The sequence below is a fragment of the Stegostoma tigrinum genome, chromosome 10 (genome assembly GCF_030684315.1).
Source record: "Stegostoma tigrinum isolate sSteTig4 chromosome 10, sSteTig4.hap1, whole genome shotgun sequence".
Taxonomy (NCBI): Eukaryota; Metazoa; Chordata; class Chondrichthyes; order Orectolobiformes; family Stegostomatidae; genus Stegostoma; species Stegostoma tigrinum.
In genome coordinates this window covers 4,166,985-4,188,706 of record NC_081363.1, presented here as the reverse complement: position 1 = coordinate 4,188,706, position 21,722 = coordinate 4,166,985, and the positions used below count along the sequence as shown (strand labels likewise).

Sequence of the window (21,722 nt, the reverse complement as noted above, 5' to 3'; positions counted from 1 at the left end):
CAAGATAGAAGGTGGGGGTGGAATTCCACCTCAGCTGTTTGATATGCTTTTGCGGGATACTGTACACCCATCTTCCAGGATAGGTGTAGCACCCACTTACCACTTCATCTAAAAGAAATAGTTCTGACATTACAATACTCCATCAGTATCACTTGTGAGGACAAGACTTGATTATGAGCTTAAGTCTCTGAAACTGAACTTGAAGCCACAATCACCTTCTTCAAGTGAGCATTACTGAGCAAGCACAGCAAAGAAACCAGATGTTTGCATTCCTCAACAGTATCTACTGACTTCCGTTCAAATAATCACTAGCAATAAGAGATAATAAAATGTGAGGCTGGATGAACACAGCAGGCCAAGCAGCATCTCAGGAGCACAAAAGCTGACGTTTCGGGCCTAGACCCTTCATCAGAGAGGGGGATGGGGAGAGGGAACTGGAATAAATAGGGAGAGAGGGGAAGGCGGACCGAAGATGGAGAGTAAAGAAGATAGATGGAGAAAGTATAGGTGGGGAGGTAGGGAGGGGATAGGTCAGTCCAGGGAAGACGGACAGGTCAAGGAGGTGGGATGAGGTTAGTAGGTGGCTGGGGGTGCGGCTTGGGGTGGGAGGAAGGGATGGGTGAGAGGAAGAACCGGTTAGGGAGGCAGAGACAGGTTGGACTGGTTTTGGGATGCAGTGGGTAGGGGGGGGGGGGGGGGGGAGAAGAGCTGGGCTGGTTGTGTGGTGCAGTGGGGGGAGGGGACGAACTAGGCTGGTTTAGGGATGCAGTAGGGGAAGGGGAGATTTTGAAACTGGTGAAGTCCACATTGATACCATATGGCTGCAGGGTTCCCAGGCGGAATATGAGTTGCTGTTCCTGCAACCTTCGGGTGGCATCATTGTGGCACTGCAGGAGGCCCATGATGGACATGTCATCTAGAGAATGGGAGGGGGAGTTGAAATGGTTTGCGACTGGGAGGTGCAGTTGTTTGTTGCGAACTGAGCGGAGGTGTTCTGCAAAGCGGTCCCCAAGCCTCCGCTTGGTTTCCCCAATGTAGAGGAAGCCGCACCGGGTACAGTGGATGCAGTATACCACATTGGCAGATGTGCAGGTGAACCTCTGCTTAATGTGGAATGTCATCTTGGGGCCTGGGATAGGGGTGAGGGAGGAGGTGTGGGGGCAAGTGTAGCATTTCCTGCGGTTCATTTTACCCTCTTGTCAGATAAACAGACTCTCAACAATCCTACCTGAAGCATACACATGAAGAATTAACACCCTGGAGAAGCTTCCCAGGGTCATTAGCACCCATGGGGCCATTTGTCTCCTAGTAACTGACATTGTCTTCACAGGAAGAGAAAAAAAGCTTGCATTAGTGTAGCGCATTAAATTGTAACATCTCAGCATTCTTCACAGGTGCAAAATCAGAAATATTTTGACACAAAAGGTCATACCAGGACAGTTAAGTGAAGTTTGGTCAAAAGGAAGTACATTTAATGGAACATCAAAGCAGAGGTAAAACGACAGGCATGTATGGAAAGGCAGTCCAAAGTTTCGGGGCAAGACTGCCTCAAGGTCTGGCTGTCACTGGCAGAGTAAAGGAAAGGGGATGCACAAAAGGGGAGGAACCTTGCCAGCATTTATCAGCATTGTTCTGCTTCTTTGACCAGTTCGAAGTGGAACTACTGGTCTATTTCTTTTTGACTACTACAATAAACCTGAGAATCAGATAACGCAAATTCTACAGATCTCAATGGAAATAGTACGAAGAGCTGCTGTGAAACCTTAGATTTTCAAAAACTAATCTAAAAAATTACCAAAATATAAGACATGACAGGACAGAACTCAAACTCTTTTGAAGGTCTAATCAATTTTCCAGTGCCTTGGCTTACATTTTCTCTCAGTTTTCCTTAATCCGTAAAAATGCGCTGTTTGCCAACTTTTAATCCTAGCCATGTTGTCTAACCTACTTTATTATATGTCTTTAATGAACTGGCAGAGTGGCTTTTTTAATCAGAGGTTCATATTACAAAGGTTTGAGCTGAGTAAAAAGAAAAACAGCGATACATTCTATGGATTTTAATTTAATATTCTTCAATTGAAACTAAAGTATAAATCAATTTCTCTCTGAAATAAGTAACTTCAAATTATCAGTTCTGAAAGGTCACTTGACATCGAATGTTAACTCTATTCCTTTCTCTATACAGATACTGCCTGATTTGCTGAGTATCCTAGCATTGCCTATTTTTGTTTCAAATGATAGAACTGTAATGCTGCTTCAAGTTTGGTTTATTAATTATACCATTCATACGATTCAAAATAAAACAAAAAAAAATTACAGAGGCTGGAGGTCTGAAACAAAAATTAAAGTGCTGGAGAAACAGCAGTTCTGGCAGCATTTGTGGAGTGAGAAATAGAGTTAACATTTCAAAGCACACATTTTTCACATAGACCATTGGGGATAGGGGTTGGGAGAGAGAGAGAGCTCCGACAGATGCACTGCCTGGGAGGGTAGTAACGGCAGGAAATGAAATTTTGTCCTTTACACAGCACGTGGATGAGCACATAAATGTCACAATATTCAAGGCTATAGGCCAAGTACTAGAAAGTGGGATTACTGTAGATAGGCCAAAGATTCGTGAGCTGACAGCCCTCTTCTGCGCTGTATGAATTTGTGACCCAAATTGGGATCTGAATATTGAATGGTGTGTGTCATTTAGGAAGGACAGGAAGCTAAGAAAGGTTAAAGGAGTGGCTCTATCAATTAAAGATGGTATCAGCACCATTAAGGCAGATGACCTTAGTTCAGGAAACCGGGATATAGGAGCAGTCTGGGTCAAGATGAGGAATGATAAACACAAACTGTCAGTTATGTATAGGCCCCTAACAGTCACCACATGATAGGACAGAGTATCAAGGATGAAATAATGGAAGGTTTATCAGAAGGATACAACAAACATCATGGGCTGGAACATATAGACTGGAAAAATCAGATGGGGAAAATATAGTCGAGAGGAGCAATTCACTATTTTTGGACATTTTTTATAAAAGCATCATGTTATGGCACCAGAGTGCAGGCCAGTTTTGACCAATGAGATAGGATTAATTACTGACTTTATACTGGTGAGCAATGACCATATTATGGTTAAATTTTATGCACAGTTTATGAGAAAGAAATGTGGGTCAAACTCAACAATTTTGAATTTAAACAAGGAAAATTATGGCAGCACGAAAATAGGGCTAGTGAAAGCAAACTAGCAATTTAGCTTAAGGGGCAGGTCAACAAGAATTGCAGTGACTAACATTTAAGGGGATATTCCAGAACACACAGAATAGATACATTCCAAAAAATATAAAATAACACCTAAGGGACAGACTCAATACCTCTGGGAAACTAAAAAAGCCAAAAATAGCTTCAAATTTAAAAAGATGTAATTTTGCAAAGATAGGAGGCAGGTCAGGAGTGGAGACAGAACACAAAAAACAGCAAAGAGCTGCTAAATAAATAATGAAGGAAAAATTAGAACACAAGACAAAGTTAGCCAAAAATTCAAAAGGTCAGACAGAAGTTTCGTCAGGTATTTAAAAGAGGAGAGTTAACAAAGGAACCATAGGTTCTACAGAAAAGGAGTCTGGGGAATTAGTAATGTTGGTGAGGGGGGATAAAATGACCTTTTGTAAACCTGTTTATAAATGGATTTTTACAACAATGAACAGTGGTTTGAAATGCTTTTTCTCCCCATTCAAATTCAAATTGCACCGTATGCCATGGTGGGCTTTGAACAGCCAGCACATGAGCTTTGGTTCTGAATTACTAACCTAGTGACATTATCACAATGTCACTATCAAGTGAGGAGCAAGATTCAGCCACAGAAGTACCAGGTAATCACCATCCTGTTTTTTTATTCACTTGTGGGATGCAGGCATTACAGACCATTTACTGCCCATTCCTACCTGCTCTTGAGAAGATGGTGGTGAGCTGCTATCTTGAATCGCTGCAGTCTGTCAACTGCAAATAGACCCATAATAGTGTAAGGAAGGAAACGCCAGGATTTTTCCCAGCGACACTGAAGGAACGGCGATATATTTCCAAGTCAGGACGGTGAATGGTTTGGAGGGTAACTTGCAGGGGGTGGTGTTCCCAAGTTATCTGCTGCCCTTGTCCTTCCAGATGGAAGTGGTCGTGGGTTTGGAAGAGAAAAATCTAATCTATTCTCATTTGATAGTATCACCATCACTGAATCTCCCAGTATCAGCATTCTGGAAGTTACCATTGACCAGAAACAGAACTGGACTCACCTTTAAATATTGTGGTTACAAGAGCAGAGGAAAGGTTAGGAATCACGCAGTGGGTAACTCACTTTCTGACTCCCCAGAGCCTGTCTACTATCTACAAGGCACAAGTCAGGAGTGTGATGGAATACTCCCCATTTGCCTGGATGAGTGCAGTCCTAACAACACTCAGGAAGCTCGACACCATCCAGGACAAAGCAGCCGTTTGATTGGCATCACATCCACAAACATCCCACTCCCTTCACTTCCAATGCTCAGTAGCAGCAGTGTGTACTATCTACAAGATGCACTGAAAACAATTCACCAAGGCTCCTTTCACAGCGCCTTCCAAACTCATGATCATTTCCATCTACAAGGGCAAGGACAAGGACAGCAGATACATGGGAACACCACCCCCTGCAAGTTCCCCTTCAAGCCACTCACCATCCTGACTTGGAAATACATCGCTGTTCCTTCAGTGTCACTAGGTCAAAATCCTGAAATTCCCTCCTAACGGTATTGTGGGTCAACCCACAGGACACGGACGACAGTGATTCAAGAGGGCAGCTCACCACAACCTTCTCACAGGTAACTATAAGCTGAAAATAAATGCTGGGCCCAGCCAGCGACACCCACATCCCATTGACGTTTGTTTTAAAAAAACACAGCAGAGGTTAACACTGTGGATTCCAATTATTTTTCAAATGAATATTTAGAAAAAATATTTATAAATTCCTGTAAATACTCTGGTCTCTGTCCCACAACCATGCTACTTGCACCCTTTCATTCCATGGGCTCTAACTTTAAAGGCAAACTTGTTATGAAGTACCTTTTCAAATATGGTCTGGAAGTTCATGTAAATCACAACCACCTTTTCTGTGACTCAAATAAACACTGAAGAATCCAACTTCCCTTGAACAAATCTTAACCAGTTTTCCTTCATTAATCCACACTGACCAAATAATTGCCAATTTTTTCGTGAATTATTGTTTCCATGTACATTGTCACCAGAATGATATGGAGAAAGGGCAGTAAAGTGGATGTGAGGAATAAAACCCAAAAGAACTGCGGACGCTGTAAATCTGGAACAAAAACGAAGTTGCTGTAAAAGCTCAGCAGGCCTGGCAACATCTGTGGAGGAAAAAATCAAAGTTAACATTTCAGGTCTGGTGACTCTTCCTCAGAATTGGGTTCTGAGGAAGTTCTGACAAAGGGTCACTGGACGCGAAAAGTTAACTCTGATTTTTTTCTTCACAGATGCTGCCAGACCTGCTGAGCTTTTCCAGCAATTTCTGTGGATGTGAGGAATGTTGGATTAGCCATGATCCTATTGAATGGCAGAGCAAGCTCGAAAAGCCCACTCTTGTTCTTATTGCACGTGGCTTTATAATCCTCGAGGGGGAGGAAAAGCACACAATATCAGCCACACAGAATGCCTACCTGGTTTGAATTTCTCAGCGTTTTATGTAAAAGATTTGAGGAGGAAACTGACCATCCATTAGTCATCTGACACAGGAGCCAGCTCTGGTAGATGTCGGAGCTACTTCTGTTCAATGCTGCTCAACTGTATCCATCAGCAGACCAATCAAACTCCAGCCGGACCAAACTATAGGACTGTTTCCAAATAAGGCTGCACGTACTTTTACACACTTTTGAGGAGTGGGCTGAGAGGAGAGAAAGCATATGAGAGAGGAAAATTCTCTCTCATTCATTCACACACTAATCTGTTTAAATGGAAGTTCACAAGTATAACCAGTATCCTGTGAAACATATGCCAAAGCCAGCTTCGAATCACTTAAATTTGGTATAGTGACTCTCTAATCATAGCATGTAATAATTCATCCATACCACAAAATTGGAAGGATGCTGATTCTGTTCAGCAATTACTCTCCAGCACACTGCTTTCAAACCTTGACTGCCAGATGAAGATCATAGTGCTGCCAACTTCCATAGGTCAGAAAGATTGCATCAGAGCTACAACAACATAAATAGGAACAACAATTTGCTATTTGGGCCTTCTAGTTTGAGAGGTGATTCAACAAGAACATAGCTATCAACTATCTCAGTTCAATATGCCTGCCTTATTCCACTGATTGCATTAGAATCCAAAAATTATGTTAACCGTCGCTTTCTATTTTTCCCCAATCTCTCTCTGTCCATCTCTCTTCCCCCTCCCAGAAAATCCCCAGAGGTCAAAGCAATTAAACAGAAAGCTCAGAATTATTAATAGGAAGAATCAAGGAACAAAGAGAATATTGTTTAGCAAAGAAAAGGTTGGTACTGGTACAGTTCAAAATCAGCTGAAGCATACAGTGTGGAGGATGAGTCTGGACAAGTTACTACTGGGAAAGCTCATACTTGAAGGGGGCAAAAGGCATGGATGAGCGTCTCAGCAATGTTAAAGGTGAAAACAGATGACTTTAGTAAGAACAAAGAACAAAGAAAATTACAGCACAGGAACAGGCCCTTCGGACCCCCAAGCCTGTGCCAATCCAGATCCTCTATCTAAAACCCATTGCCTATTTTCCAAGGATCTGTATCCCTCTGCTCTCTGCCCATTCATGTATCTGTCTAGATACATCTTAAATGATGCTATCATGCCCGCCTCTATCACTTCCACTGGCAAAACATTCCAGGCACCCACCACCCTCTGCATAAAGAACTTTCCACATATATCTCCCTTAAACTTTTCCCTCTCACCTTGAAATCGTGACCCCAAGTAATTGAGTCCTCCACTCTGAGGAAAAGCTTCTTGCTATCCACCCTGTCTACACCCCTCATTATTTTGTAGACCTCAGTCAGATTCCCCCTTCACCCTCTGTCTTTCTAATGTAAATAATCCTAATCTACTCACCCTCTCTTCATAGCTAGTGCCCTCCATACCAGGCAACATCCTGGTGAACCTCCTCTGCACCCTCTCTAAAGCATCCACATCTTTTCAGTAATGTGGCGACCAGAACTGTACGCAGTATTCCAAATGTGGTCGAACCAAAGTCCTATACAACGTTAACATGACCTGTCAACTCTTGTACTCAATGCCCCGTCCGATGAATGAATGCATGCTGTCTGCCTTTTTGACCACTCTATCGACCTTCAGGGTACAATGAACCTGAACACCCAGATCTATCTGTGCTTCAATTTTCCCCAGGGCTCTTCCATTTACCATATAGTTCACTCATGAATCGGATCTTCCAAAATGCATCACCTCGCATTTGCCTGGGTTCTATTCCATCTGCCATTTCTCCGCCCAACTCTCCAATCTGTCTATATTCTGCTGCATTCTCCGACAGTCCCATTCACTATCAGCTACTCCACCAATCTTAGTATCATCTGCAAACTTGCTGATCAGACCATCTATACCTTCCCCCAGATAATTTATGTACATATAGATACAAGAGAGAGATGCATAGGCACAAACTCACTCAAGCACTACTTTTATTCTACTCTCACTTTTTTCCTTCCTTTCCTTTATGTTAGTCTTTCAAGCTCGGTTCAGGCGGCAGTAGTGGCATCGACAATTTGGGGGCCACAAGCACTGAGTTGTAGTCAGCAGCATCATGGCTTCGACGCTCAGAGCAGAACCAGGGCAGGACTCTGCAGCGAGGCAGCTACGGAGTGTGGCAGCAGCTGGGGCCCAGCACTGGCAGCGGTTTGCGAAGAAGCAGAGGCATTGGTCAGGGAGGAAGCCTTGCAATCAGCAGCAAAGGCCAGCGCGTCCAATGGAGGTTAGCAGCGGCAAACACAGGCGAGTGTTAGCCTAGCGCAGGTGAGAGCATGCCCAGTTCCGGGGGGGGGGGGGGGGGGGGGGGGGGGGGGGGGGGAAGGGGGACGACACCCTCTTGGGGAAAGCCCAGCTTGGAACATCTGCAGGTCTGTGGTTTAAGGAAGTGCTCTAATGTTTGACCTTCTAGCTTTCTTCCTTCATTTTTCTCCTTTAATACTAAGAAAACTGTAGTGCTGAACTTTCTAAAAAAGTTATTTCGTTATTTTTCTACTTCCGTAACTAAGATTTCATGCCTGGATACTATGTACCCAAAATGGCACCATATGCAGTGGCAGTGTCCACTTTTTACTGTACCCTGTACATGAGCACAGGACAATTAAATCAAAATCTAGTAGTGCAGGACGACAAGTTACAAGCTATGATAACAAGGTGTAGAGCTGGATGAACACAGCAGGCCAAAGTTTTTCTGAAGAAGGGCCTAAGCTCAAAAAATCAGCCTTCCTGCTTGGCCTGCTGTGTTCATCCAGCTCTACACCTAGTTATCTCAGATTTTCCAGCATCTGCAGTTCCTACTATGTCAGGTTACAAGCTATGTTGACAGGCTTACTGAACACAGGAAGAACATATACCACAAACCAGTCAAATAACCATAACAACATGAGCTTCCGGAAAGGGGCCCTTCAATAATGATTAGGAATCCACATATCCTACATGCCCACAACCAACCCCTCACTCTATCCTACGGTCATGTCCCAACTGAGAAAACTCAGCACAGATTAAAGCTGGGCTCTTTTCTTTGGTCAGCCAAACCAAATTAATGGAATTGTGCTTCTCACTGACTAAAATTTGTATTTGGTACCAGAACCACTTTTTGGCAAGTAACTCCCACATTCATTTCGCCTCTGCATTAGCTCGTTTGGTATTACAAGTGGAAGACAGCAACTGGTTGGAATTGGAAGCATGTCAGCTTATTTTCTCCTCTGGTCTCAGTCATGACTTGTATATTTCCAGCATTTCCCGTTTGGATTTCCAGCAATTGTCATTTTTGCATTCATTATACTATCCATTTCGCTCAAGGTTGGGGTAGAGGAATCAAGGAGGGAGGAGAAGAAACAAAATTGTTAGGCATCCAAATACAGACTACACTTCTGCACAAACTCTCAGGACAATGATTCCTTCTAAAATAATCTGCAGACCCACACTATTCAATCAAAAACAGAAACAGATCTGCGAAAATTGGGAACAATTACTCTGTTCAGAAGGTCCCTCTGGCTAAGGAGCACAGTAAATCTGGGTGTTAACGGTATGTGTGCAAATCAGTTTTTAGAGTGATCAGTAACTCAGATACAAACTCATTCTTCTTTCCAACTCCTCCCTCCCTAACCCCAAGCACCGCTCCCCCCCAAAAGCAGAATATAAACACTTTCTAATCAACATCATTGTTGCTTCAGGGCTGAGGGAGTTTGGTGTTCAGTGTTTCAACATCTTCGTAACCTGCCCTTTTCCTCTGAAACTGCATACATAACATCTTGTACCTCCTTCCCCTTTAGCCTTCTGTCAGAAGCACAAACGGGCTCTGCCAGATATAAATCTTTTATTGACTGAATCTGACATGCTGCAGATGGACCTGTGCAGGGCATTGTGATTCCTGCTTCTGTTTCGCTCTGTGAAAGTTTAATAAGATGTCTAAATAAAGGACTATTGTACAGAGCGTTCCTAGCAAGTCTGCTGCTGTTATTCCTAGTCCTGCAGATCAGAATCTGTCTTCCCTATTGTGTGCCCAACCATCCCATCCCAAACCCCCACCCACACCCAACTAAACAATCAGCTGTGAAACACTGAAAGAAGTGGACATGAAAACATTTACAACGTCTGCAGATGGTACAGAATATTTATTGCCCCACCCCCAATCCCAAGATAAAATTTGTTCTGCATTTGTTAGGATTTCACTGCCATTAAAGATGTGCAGGCTGCTCACTACATTATAGCAACAGCACCCTGCTTCTGCCTTCCCATGCCTCAAACAACCAAATTATGTATTTCCCACAACTACTGAGCTGTTAAATCATTTAATCAGTTTAGTCACCGTGACACAGTGACATCATCCCACTGTAACCCAAAAAAAACCCTCCTTTGTTAGGAGCATCACTGGAAGGATTACAGATATGGAGAGCTCAATGCTCGGTGTGGTGCCACACAAAACAGCTATGAAGTCACCCTCCACCATCATCACTTGAACATTACATAACATGTTCAACTGGAAGATGGATTTAAATCTCAGACCTCCATGAAATAGAGCTTTTGTTTTGCTTAAACACGGCACTGAAAGAGAAACAGTGAAAGCAACAATAAAAAAGCTCACCAATCACGTTAGTGGCCAATCAGTGAATGCAGTACCACACTGTCCATCAAGGTCCCTTAAGGAAAGAAACAAAGGAACTGCGGATGCTGTAAATCCGGAACAAAAACAGAAGTTGCTGAAAAAGCTCAGCAAATCTGACAGCATCCGAGAAGAAAAAAAATCAGATTTAGTGTTTCAGGTCCAGTGACCTCTTTCCATCATCTAAGGAGCTACATACTGACGTTGGCGGTGGTACAAAGAAAGTTCACCAGGCTGATATCGGCTATGAAAGGAACATATTATGAGGAGAGGCTGAGCCTGTCGTCATTGGAGTTTACAACAGTGAGAAGTGAATTTACTGAAACATACAAGATCCTTAGGAACCTTGTCAGGGTAGATGGAGATGGCTTCGTTCATGGGAGAGTCTAAGACCGAAGCAATATTTCTACTAAGCTAGGAGGTGCTGTACATGTGCCGACACAGTGGCTTTTTCCGCTGGAAGCAACCACTACACACGCATGTTAGAGATCCAAGGGCAGAAAAATAAGGGAATGTTGGAGTAAGGGGTTTTCCATATAAGACAGGGAGGAGGAGGATTTTTTTTTCCATCAGAAGGCAACGGACCAGTGGAATATTTTGTTACTGCACAGGGTCTTTGAGGCTGGATCATTAATTATATTCAAGGCCAACTGATTTTAATCAGTGAGGGCATTTAAGGTTATTGGTAAAAGGCAGGAAAGGGGAGTTGTGATCTCACTGAATGACAGAGTTGACTCAATGAACCAAAACTGACCTCTCATGACTTAAGGTCTTACTGAAACTGCCTCCACCACATTTCCAAGCACTGTATTCCAGGCTACTCACTGTGTCAAAAAAGCTTTTTCTCACATCAGATTGGAGTAGAGTAAATTACTTTATAATCTGTGCGTTCTCATTCTCCATCCATTATTGAGAAACGGCAGTATCTTCCCATCTAGCAATGTCCTCTTGGACTTCCCTCCAAGGTAAACAAGTTCAACTTCTCTAATCTAGCTTTTGTCTTCAACCTACCTAATGGAACTGTCTCATCCCTGTAACCAGGCATACAGACTAAACTCAATTAATAGCTTTAGGTTTTATATTTTGTGTTACTATCTATAGAGAGGAACACTGCATTTACATAGCACCGTTCATGATTACAGTCAGTGCTGCAATGCAGGAAAACATGGTCAGAAATTTACACATAGCAAACGGTCAGATAGTTAGATAATGCCCAAAAAAAGTCCACAAGATCACAAAATGTAGGAGCAAGGTAGGTCTTTCAGCCTATTTGCAGTCAACACGGCTTTGAGAGGGGCAGGTCATGCCTCACAAGCCTTATCGAGTTCTTTGAGGATGTGACTAGAAAAGTTGATGAGGGTCGAGCTGTGGATGTGGTGTATATGGACTTCAGTAAGGCATCTGATAAGGTTTCCCATGGTAGGTTCATTCAGAAGGTCAGGAGGAATGGGATACAGGGGAACTTAGCTGTCTGGATACAGAACTGGCTGGCCAACAGAAGACAGCGAGTGGTAGTAGAAGGAAAATATTCTGCCTGGAAGTCATTGGTGAGTGGTGTTCCACAGGGCTCTGTCCTTGGGCCTCTACTGTTTGTAATTTTTATTAATGACTTGGATGAGGGGATTGAAGGATGGATCAGCAAGTTTGCAGACGACACAAAGGTTGGAGGTGTCGTTGACAGCATAGAGGGCTGCTGTAGGCTGCAGCGGGACATTGACAGGATGCAGAGATGGGCTGAGAGGTGGCAGATGGAGTTCAACCTGGATAAATGCGAGCTGATGCAATTTGGAACGTCGAATTTGAAAGCTGAGTACAGGATTAAGGATAGGATTCTTGGCAGTGTGGAGGAACAGAGGGATCTTGGTGTGCAGATACATAGATCCCTTAAAATGGCCACCCAAGTGGACAGGGTTGTTAAGAAAGCATATGGTGTTTTGGCTTTCATTAACAGGGGGATTGAGTTTAAGAGTCGTGAGATCTTGTTGCAGCTCTATAAAACTTTGGTTAGACCGCACTTGGAATACTGCGTCCAGTTCTGGGCGCCCTATTATAGGAAAGATGTGGATGCTTTGGAGAGGGTTCAGAGGAGGTTTACCAGGATGCTGCCTGGACTGGAGGGCTTATCTTATGAAGAGAGGTTGACTGAGCTCGGTCTCTTTTCATTGGAGAAAAGGAGGAGGACAGGGGACCTATTTGAGGTATACAAGATAATGAGAGGCATAGATAGAGTTGATAGCCAGAGACTATTTCCCAGGGCAGAAATGGCTAACACGAGGGGTCATAGTTTTAAGCTGGTTGGAGGAAAGTATAGAGGGGATGTCAGAGGCGGGTTCTTTACACAGAGAGTTGTGAGAGCATGGAATGCGTTGCCAGCAGCAGTTGTGGAAGCAAGGTCATTGGGGTCATTTAAGAGACTGCTGGACATGTATATGGTCACAGAAATTTGAGGGTGCATACATGAGGATCAATGGTCGGCACAACATCGTGGGCTGAAGGGCTTGTTCTGTGCTGTACTGTTCTATGTTCTACGGTGTCTGCCCCACCACTATGTGAGATTATGGCTGATCTGATAACGTTCAAATCCACTACCAATAACCCTGAATTCCTTTAATGAGCAAAATGTCTACTTCCAGCCTTGAATATTGTGATAACTGAGCCTCAACAGCCATCAGTAGTAAAGAACTCCAAAGAATCACTACCCTCAGAGAGTAAATTCCTTTCCATTTCTGACATGCACAAGAAGAAAGAGCCTTTGAGGTTGACACAGGTGCAGAACAGAAAGTAGCTGTTTTTCTTACTTGAAGGGTGGGTATCAAGGGGACATAATTTTAAAGTGAAAAGTAGGAGGTTTAAAGGGGACTTGTGGAAAAGCTTTTTATCACAAGGGTGGTGTGGGTGTCTGGAATGCTTTGCCTGCAAGGGGAGTTGAGATAGGAAACTTCACAACCTTTAAATGGTACTTGGGTGGACACCTAAAATGTCACAACATTAAAGGCAAGGGCCTACTGCAGGCAAGTGGGACTAGTAGAGATAGTGATGTATTTTTGTCAATACAGATTTGATGGGCTGAAGGGCCTCTTCCACTATGTACAAATCCCTGTCAAGTCCCCTAAGAATCTTGAATATTTCAATAAGATCACATCTCTTTCTTCTAACACTAATCAGTACAAGCCCAATCTGCTCAACCTTTCTTGGTAAGATAGTTTCTCCTACCTGGTGTAAGCCTCGTGAACCTTCTCTGGACTGTGTCCAATGCCAGTCTATCTCTCCTTAGATTAGGGCTCAAAACTGTTCACAGGATTCCAGCTGTGGTCTGATTGATGCCTTGTATAGCATTATCAGTAATGTTTAATGCAAAATAAATCTTGTCCAGCACACTGGAGAGAACTCCCCTGCACTTCACACAAATTGTGCCATTGGGCATTTGGTGTGGGCATGTTATGATAAATGTGAACAACTTTAGATTGTACGACTACAGTTTTCAATTATTCAAAGATGTGCAGTCTCCAACCCACAGGTTTTTCAAATTGCCTACAAGTCAATCCCCAGCATGTTTTCTTCCCTCTCTCATTAGAGGGAATAACACCAGTTTGCATCAGAGCCTATACTGGGATCTCATAAGAATCTTCATCTCATCTTCACCATCCCCCAGGCCTCCCACTGACTGAGGACGAACGGTCAGTCCTAAGCAAGGGGCTCACCTTTGTCCCCCTCCACCCACACATCAACCAATACCAGTCACGTTTGGACATCGAGCAGTTTTTCTGCCGCCTTCACCTCCACGCTTACTTCGTTAACCGGGAGCCCAATCCTCCCTCCACTGACCCCTTCACCCACCTCCAACACAAGTCCTCCTCCTGGACACCACCCCCAGGCCTCCTACCCTCCCTTGACCTCTTCATCTCCAACTGCCGTCGAGACATCAACCGCCTCAACCTCTCCACCCCTCTCACCCACTCCAACCTCTCCCCCACAGAACGAGCAGCCCACCGCTCCCTCCGCTCCAACCCCAACCACACCATCAAACCCGCAGACAAAGGTAGGTTGGCGCACTGACCTCTACATCGCCAAGGTCAAACGTCAACTCTCTGACACGTCCTCCTACCGCCCCCTTGATCATGGCCCCACCCCCGAACACCAAACCATCATCTCCAACACCATCCAGGACCTCATCACCGCAGGGGACCTCCCACCCACAGCCTCCAACCTCACTGTTCCCCAACCCCGCACGGCCCGTTTCTATCTCCTTCCCAAAATCCACAAACCCGCTTGCCCTGGTCGACCCATTGTCTCAGCTTGTTCCTGCCCCACCGAACTCATCTCCACCTATCTGGACTCCATTTTCTCCCCTTTGGTCCAGGAACTCCCTACCGACATCCGTGACACCACCCACGCCCTCCACTTCCTCCAGGACTTCCAATTCCCTGGCCCCCAACACCTCATTTTCACCATGGACATCCAGTCCCTATATACCTGTATTCGTCATGCAGATGGCTTCAAGGCCTTCTGCTTCTTTCTGTCCCGCAGGCCCGACCAATCCCCCTCCACCGACATCCTCATCCACCTAGCCGAACTCATCCTCACCTTCAACAACTTCTCTTTCGATTCCTCTCACTTCCTACAGACAAAGGGGGTGGCCATGGGTACCCGCATGGGCCCAAGCTATGCCTGCCTCTTTGTAGGTTACGCGGAACAGTCCTTCTTCCGCACCTACACTGGCTCCAAACCCCACCTCTTCCTCCGTTACATTGACGACTGTATCAGCGCCGCCTCTTGCTCCCCAGAGGAGCTCGAACAGTTCATCCACTTCACCAACACCTTCCACCCCAACCTCAAGTTCACCTGGGCCATCTCCAACACATCCCTCACGTTCCTGGACCTCTCAGTCTCCATCTCAGGTAACCAGCTAGAAACTGATGTCCATTTCAAGCCCACCGACTCCCACAGCTAACTAGAATACACTTCCTCCCACCCACCCTCCTGCAAAAATTCCATCCCTTATTCCCAATTCCTCTGCCTCCGCTGCATCTGCTCCCAGGATGAGGCATTCCACTCCCGCACATCCCAGATGTCCACGTTCTTCAAGGACCGCAACTTTCCCCCCACAGTGGTCGAGACCGCGTCTCCCACATTTCCCGCAACACATCCCTCACACCCCGCCCCTGCAACAACCGCCCCCAGAGGATCCCCCTCGTTCTCACCTACCACCCCACCAACCTCTGGATACAATGCATCATCCTCTGACACTTCCGCCATCTACAATCCGACCCCACCAGCCAAGCTATTTTTCCATCCCCACCCTTGTCTGCCTTCCGGAGAGACCACTCTCTCCGTGACTCCCTTGTCCGCTCCACACTCCCCTCCAACCCCACCACACCCGGCACCTTCCCCTGCAACCACAGGAAGTGCTACGCTTGCCCCCACACCTACTCCCTCGCCCCCAAGATGACCTTCCATGTCAAGCAGATGTTCACCCGCACATCTGCCAATGTGGTATATTGTATCCATTGTACCCAGTGTGGCTTCCTCTACATTGGGGAAACCAAGCGGAGGCTTGGGGAACGCTTTGCAGAACACCCCCGCTCGGTTCGCAATAAACAACTGCACCTCCCAGTCGCGAAACATTTCAACTCCCCCTCCCATTCCTCAGACGACATGTCCATCCTGGGCCTCCTGCAGTGCCATAATGACGCCACCCGAAGGTTGCAGGAACAGCAACTCATATTCCGCTTGGGAACCCTGAAGCTCAACGGTATCAATGTGGACTTCACAAGTTTCAAAATCTCCCCTTCCACCACTGCATCCCAAAACCAGCCCAGTTCGTCCCCTCCCCCCACTGCATCACAAAACCAGCCCAGCTCGACCCTCCCCCAACTGCATCCCAATACCAGCCCAGTCTGTCTCTGCCTCCCTAACCTGTTCTTCCTCTCACCCATCCCTTCCTCCCACTTCAAGCTGCACCTCTCCACCTATCTTGTTTTCTGTCCATCTTCGGTCCGCCTCCCCCTCTCTCCCTATTTATTCCAGTTCCCTCTCCCCATCCCCCTCTCTGATGAAGGGTCTAGGCCCGAAACGTCAGCTTTTGTGCTCCTGAGATGCTGCTTGGCCTGCTGTGTTCATCCGGCTCCACACTTTTTTATCACAAGAATAATTTTCTGTTCTTCCATTTCTAAACACCACAATGTCAGTGGTCTGCAAGGTACCTGGTATTTGAACACAGGTATTTAAACACTGCTCAAAGACAGTGGGGGCTTTGACTGCCTGACTTTAAAGTTAAAGGCACATTGCCCAAGGATACCAGAGTAGCACAAAAGCGATTCAAAGGATATGAACAGCAGTGTGCAGAATCCATTACACTCGGCCAATAATTCCACTTGAAATTCTGACAGGAGCCAATTTGAACTGCAGTAGTCTGTACAAAACAATCCCAGTGAGCGTAAGTAATTGTTCCCACCAAACACATGACTAACCTGAAACAAGATGTCCACATAAACCTCTAAGCGAGACAAAGTGAATGGGGTAGTCTCTGTGATTATCTAGTATCGATGGCTCCGTGTACCTTGGCAGTACATCAGTTCTTTGATAATGATTGTATTAAATCTGTGAATGTTTTAAAAATCATTGAGAGGCAAGGTGCAAAACATTTTGTGCCCTCCATCATTAAATGGCCAAGATGCTCATGTGCTCTGTAAAATTTAACAGAGACATGCCGGTATAACTACATTAACAGTAACTTCAGATTTAATAATTTTGTTCATCTCGCTGATACAGGTATGTCTGATGCTCGCCCAAAGGCACCTGTGTGTCAGCTTAACCGAGTTATCATTACACTGATTCAGGTGCAGATGGGTTCAAGTTTACACCAGAAATGCTGAACAAAAGGGCCTCAAATCTCTCTGACTGAGAGATTTATACTTAATGAAATGGGAACGGGTAGCTGAATGAGGGGAGTTATGTCTCAACTTTTCATCACTGATTCTTTGCACGTCCATCTCAAACCTGCCATTGGTTATTCGAACATGGGATATGATGCCGGCAAGGTTTGTTGTCCACTCCAGGAATGTATTATTGGGGCCACAGTCAGCAGCCAACTGTGGAGCAGATATGTAGACGATTAACTGAAGTGTGTAATACAGTAATTATACAGGGGGTATTATATACGGTAATCGTACTAGGGGACTTCAACTACCCCAATATTAATCGGATAATCATCACTTTAGACAGATAGATTTCTTGAAATCTATACATGAGGGCTTTTCACATCAACATGCAGATGGCCCTACAGGGGCAATGCAGTGCTGTATCTAATTTTGGGGAATAGACAGGATGATGAAGAAGTGAAAGGCAGGTGGTTTAGACGGAATTTCAGTAAACTATTTTTCACTCAGAGGGTGGTAGGGGTATGGAATGTAAGGCAGTTGAGCCAGGAAACTTCAGCTTTTAAAAAGCATTTGGGTGAGAACTTTAAGTCTCATAACATCGAAGGCTATGGGCCTTGTGCAGAAAAGTGGGACGAGTGTAGGTTGCAGCATACTTTTGACAGTACATACTTGAGGGGCAAAAGTGCCTCATCTAAACAATATGATAATAACTGCCATTCGAACTGAGTGGCATTGCAAAGGGTAGTTTTAGAGTCAAATTCGTTGCTGTCGGTCTGGAGTTTCTTGTAAGCCAGACCAGGTAAGAGAGGGAAACCTTCCATCCTAAACAAATCCCTGAATGAACTAGGTGGGACTTTACGACAAGCAACAGTGGTTTCACGATTGCTATTAGACCAGATTTATTAAATTTCAGATTTTATTGAACTAAAAATGTCACCATCTATCATTGTGGGATTTGACCCAAGTCCCTAGCGCATTAGCAGTTGGATGGCTACTTACTCAACTTGCAAATCTCTGCTTGCAACATAAAAGGATCTATATCCAAAACTTTTAGTCAAGACAAAAAGTACATTGAAAAGGCTCTTATCTGGACTGGATCTTGTAAATACTTACTATGAGCTGCACTTAAACAGCTTAAAACTATTTCTCCCTTACAGATACCTTTAAGCAAACCATGCACAACAATTTTTTTCATGCAGTCACCAGCACGGCCACTAGTGATAAGATATTTTAGCACTCGATGCTGTTGGTGGTAATATTTAGTCACTTGAAACTTCACACCAAAGGATTGAGGAAGTTCAAAAGGTGGAAAACCTCACACCACAGAAGAGGTACTAATATCATATCTGCTGCCACAGTTGATGAACACTGTTTTTGGAAGAAGGTCCTACAATTAATTCAGTTAGTGACAGTGACAAACAATAGCAAAATGTTGTATTAATGACATAATCAATCACATTCTAATTCAATTAGTAAGCACGGTGATTATTTGCCAAGTTTACTCAGGTTGAACCCTCAGGAGCGGAAAGATAAGCCCAACTTCTGTTGTACACGTGGTATATTTACAAAAGCTGCAACACAGGATGGTAAGTTTGTTGGTCCAGTTGCTGCCTACCGGAATATCAGAGTTGATTCTTCAGTCGTTTAACAGCTTCATAAATCAACACAATACAGCATGATCACATCATGTTGGCATCTGCACCGGGGGAACAAAGTCAGTGACTAGTATGACTTGCGGAGTAGTGACCTGCATCTGTGAACTCACCACAAAGACCATGTAGTTGCATGGAAACTTCAATAGGGAAGCACTCCCTGCTAAAACCACGTCTGTCACATTTGTTTTGGGGGGGGGGGGGCTAGATAATGCAGTGAGAATATGAGAATATTAACTTCATAAAACTTTTGACCCTTTATTTCCAGCAGCATTTTAGTTCTGTGAAATGAGACGGGAAGCAAATAGATTTACCTATTGATCCACATGAAGGCTCAATGACTCACAACGCAAGATCACTCCGAGGTCAAGTTAATCTTTATAAACAATCTATTCCAACTCACTACGTGCATGCCACAATTTGACTACCATAGTCAAGCTGATAGCAAGGTATATTTTCTAAGAAATATACCATGTCATCAGAATGACCTAAATCTAGGATATCCAAGGGCTGACTGCAACATTCTTCATTTGGAAAGGCAAAACTGACTCAATGACTTAGAAGCTGGAATTCTGAGCCTCCTTTGTGGGAAGGTGTAACTTCCTTTAACATGCACAAATTCCTGATGCTGCAAAAACAAGAGGGGAACCAAACTGAGGACTGAAACAGCCTGCAAAGGGATGCAGATACATGATTCTGGTCCAGTCTCTTCTTTACCCCATGTCTATCTGATGAGGTACTGCTCCCTTGGCCCTACACTTGTGCAAAAAGTCATTGTCCTTGAGTTGTAGCAACTGAACATTTCCAAATTCAATATTTCGCAAATCAGAAGTGCAAAGGGATCTGGGAGTGTTGGTCCAGGATTCTCTAAAGGTTAACTTGCAGGTAGAGTCCGTAATTAAGAAAGCGAATGTAATGTTGTCGTTTATCTCAAGAGGGTTGGAATATAAAAGCAGCAATGTGCTTCTGAGACTTTATAAAGCTCTAGTTAGGCCCCATTTAGAATACTGTGTCCAGTTTTGGGCCCCACACCTCAGGAAGGACGTACTAGCCTTCGAGCGTGTCCAGCGGAGATTGACACAGACGATCCCTGGAATGGTAGGTTTAACTTATGATGAACAGCTAAGGATCCTGGGATTGTACTTATTAGAGTTTAGAAGGTTGAGGGGAGATCTAATAGAAACTTACAAGATAACGTATGGTTTAGAAGGGGTGGACACTGGGAAGTTGTTTCTGTTAGGCGGGGAGACTAGGACCCGTGGGCACAGCCTTAAAATTAGAGGGGGTAAATTTAAAACTGAAATGAGATGATATTTCTTCAGCCAGAGAGTGGTGGGTTTGTGGAATTCATTGCCGCAGAGTGCAGTGGAGGCCGGGACGTTGGATGCCTTCAAGGCAGAGATCGACAAATTCTTGATCTCAAAAGGAATCAAGGGCTACGGGGAGAGTGCAGGGAAGTAGTGTTGAAATGCCCATCAGCCATGATTTAAATGGCGGAGTGGACTTGATGGGCCGAATGGCCTTCATTCCACTCCTATGTCTTATGGTCTTATATTCATGTGCATTGACGGGGTTTCACACACTAATCTTAGGTACGGAAACTGTCCAGCATGTACATTCACCGGAGCTAATAAAATGAGGTGAACCCATGCACTTACATGTGCTGAAAGCTTTACTCTTCATCAACCAGGCATTTCAATCACAAAGAACAGAGCTGGCTTACAGTAACTGCAGACATTCAAAATACAGATAACCTTCAGAAAAAAGGTAACAGGTTATCTGGAGTTTTAAAACAAAACTGAAGTCTAACACACTTTAAAACCTCCATTAATGAATGTTTTAGATTTTGTGTAATTTTTGCAAAGGATACGAGGAGTCCCCTCTGTTCGACAGACCAGATAAAGACAGGCAGCGACCACATGGCTCATTTTTCGACCTCTGGTCAGGTGCTTGCTGACTGCCATTTTGAAGAAGTTAAAGGCAGTATCAAGGCAGTGCTGGTTTAATTGAAGCTGATTACCCAGGTGGTGAATCTGTCGCCGACCTTAGAAGTAAAAGCAAACACAAAATAGAACTTAGTCAGAGTCATACAGCATGGAAAGACCCTTCGGTCCAACTTGTCCATGCTAACCAGATATCCTAAATAATCCAAGATAACAAAGTGTGGGGCTGGATGAACACAGCAGGCCAGGCAGCATCTTAGGAGCACAAAATCTGACGTTTCGGGCCTCGAGGTGAAGGGTCTAGGCAAGAAAAGACAGAGATGAGGAGAAATTTCTTCACCCAGACAGTGGTGAGCCCACGGAATTCTCAGCCACAGGGAACTGTTGAGGCCAAAACAATGAAGACTTTCAGGAAATAAGTTGGTATAGTTCTTAAGTCTAAAACAATCAAAAGGATATAGGAGAAAGTGAGAACACAGTACTGAATTGAATAATCATGCACAGTGAATGATTAGAAAGGGCATCTGGGATTGGCACAGACCAATATGGACCCTCTTTGATGAAGGGTCTAGGCCCGAAACGTCAGCTTTTGTGCTCCTGAGATGCTGCTTGGCCTGCTGTGTTCATCCAGCCTCACATTTTATTATCTTGGATTCTCCAGCATCTGCAGTTCCCATTATCTCTGGACCAGATAGCCCCTTCTGTGCTGTGTGATTTCTATGGTTCTAATGGTGGAGCAGACTCAAGGGGCCAAATGGCCTATTCCTGCTATTTTCTTTGCTTCCATGTAAACAACATCATAGCCCGTATTTACATAGTCTTTAAAATATTGACACGTCTCAAGGTGCTCCACAGGAATACATTCAACAAAAGTGATTCAAATGGAACTAAA

The 21,722-nt window shown here is 44.5% G+C and overlaps 1 protein-coding gene across 1 annotated transcript in view; it reads right to left on the bottom strand.

Annotated features, from left to right (window-relative positions):
* Positions 1–21,722, bottom strand: part of brf1b (BRF1 RNA polymerase III transcription initiation factor subunit b) — a 424,707-nt gene that overhangs the window by 302,959 nt on the left and 100,026 nt on the right. The window contains exon 3 of the mRNA XM_059648920.1: positions 20,758–20,931. Coding sequence (XP_059504903.1) covers positions 20,758–20,931 — 174 coding nt within the window. The remainder of the gene's footprint in view (positions 1–20,757; positions 20,932–21,722) is intronic.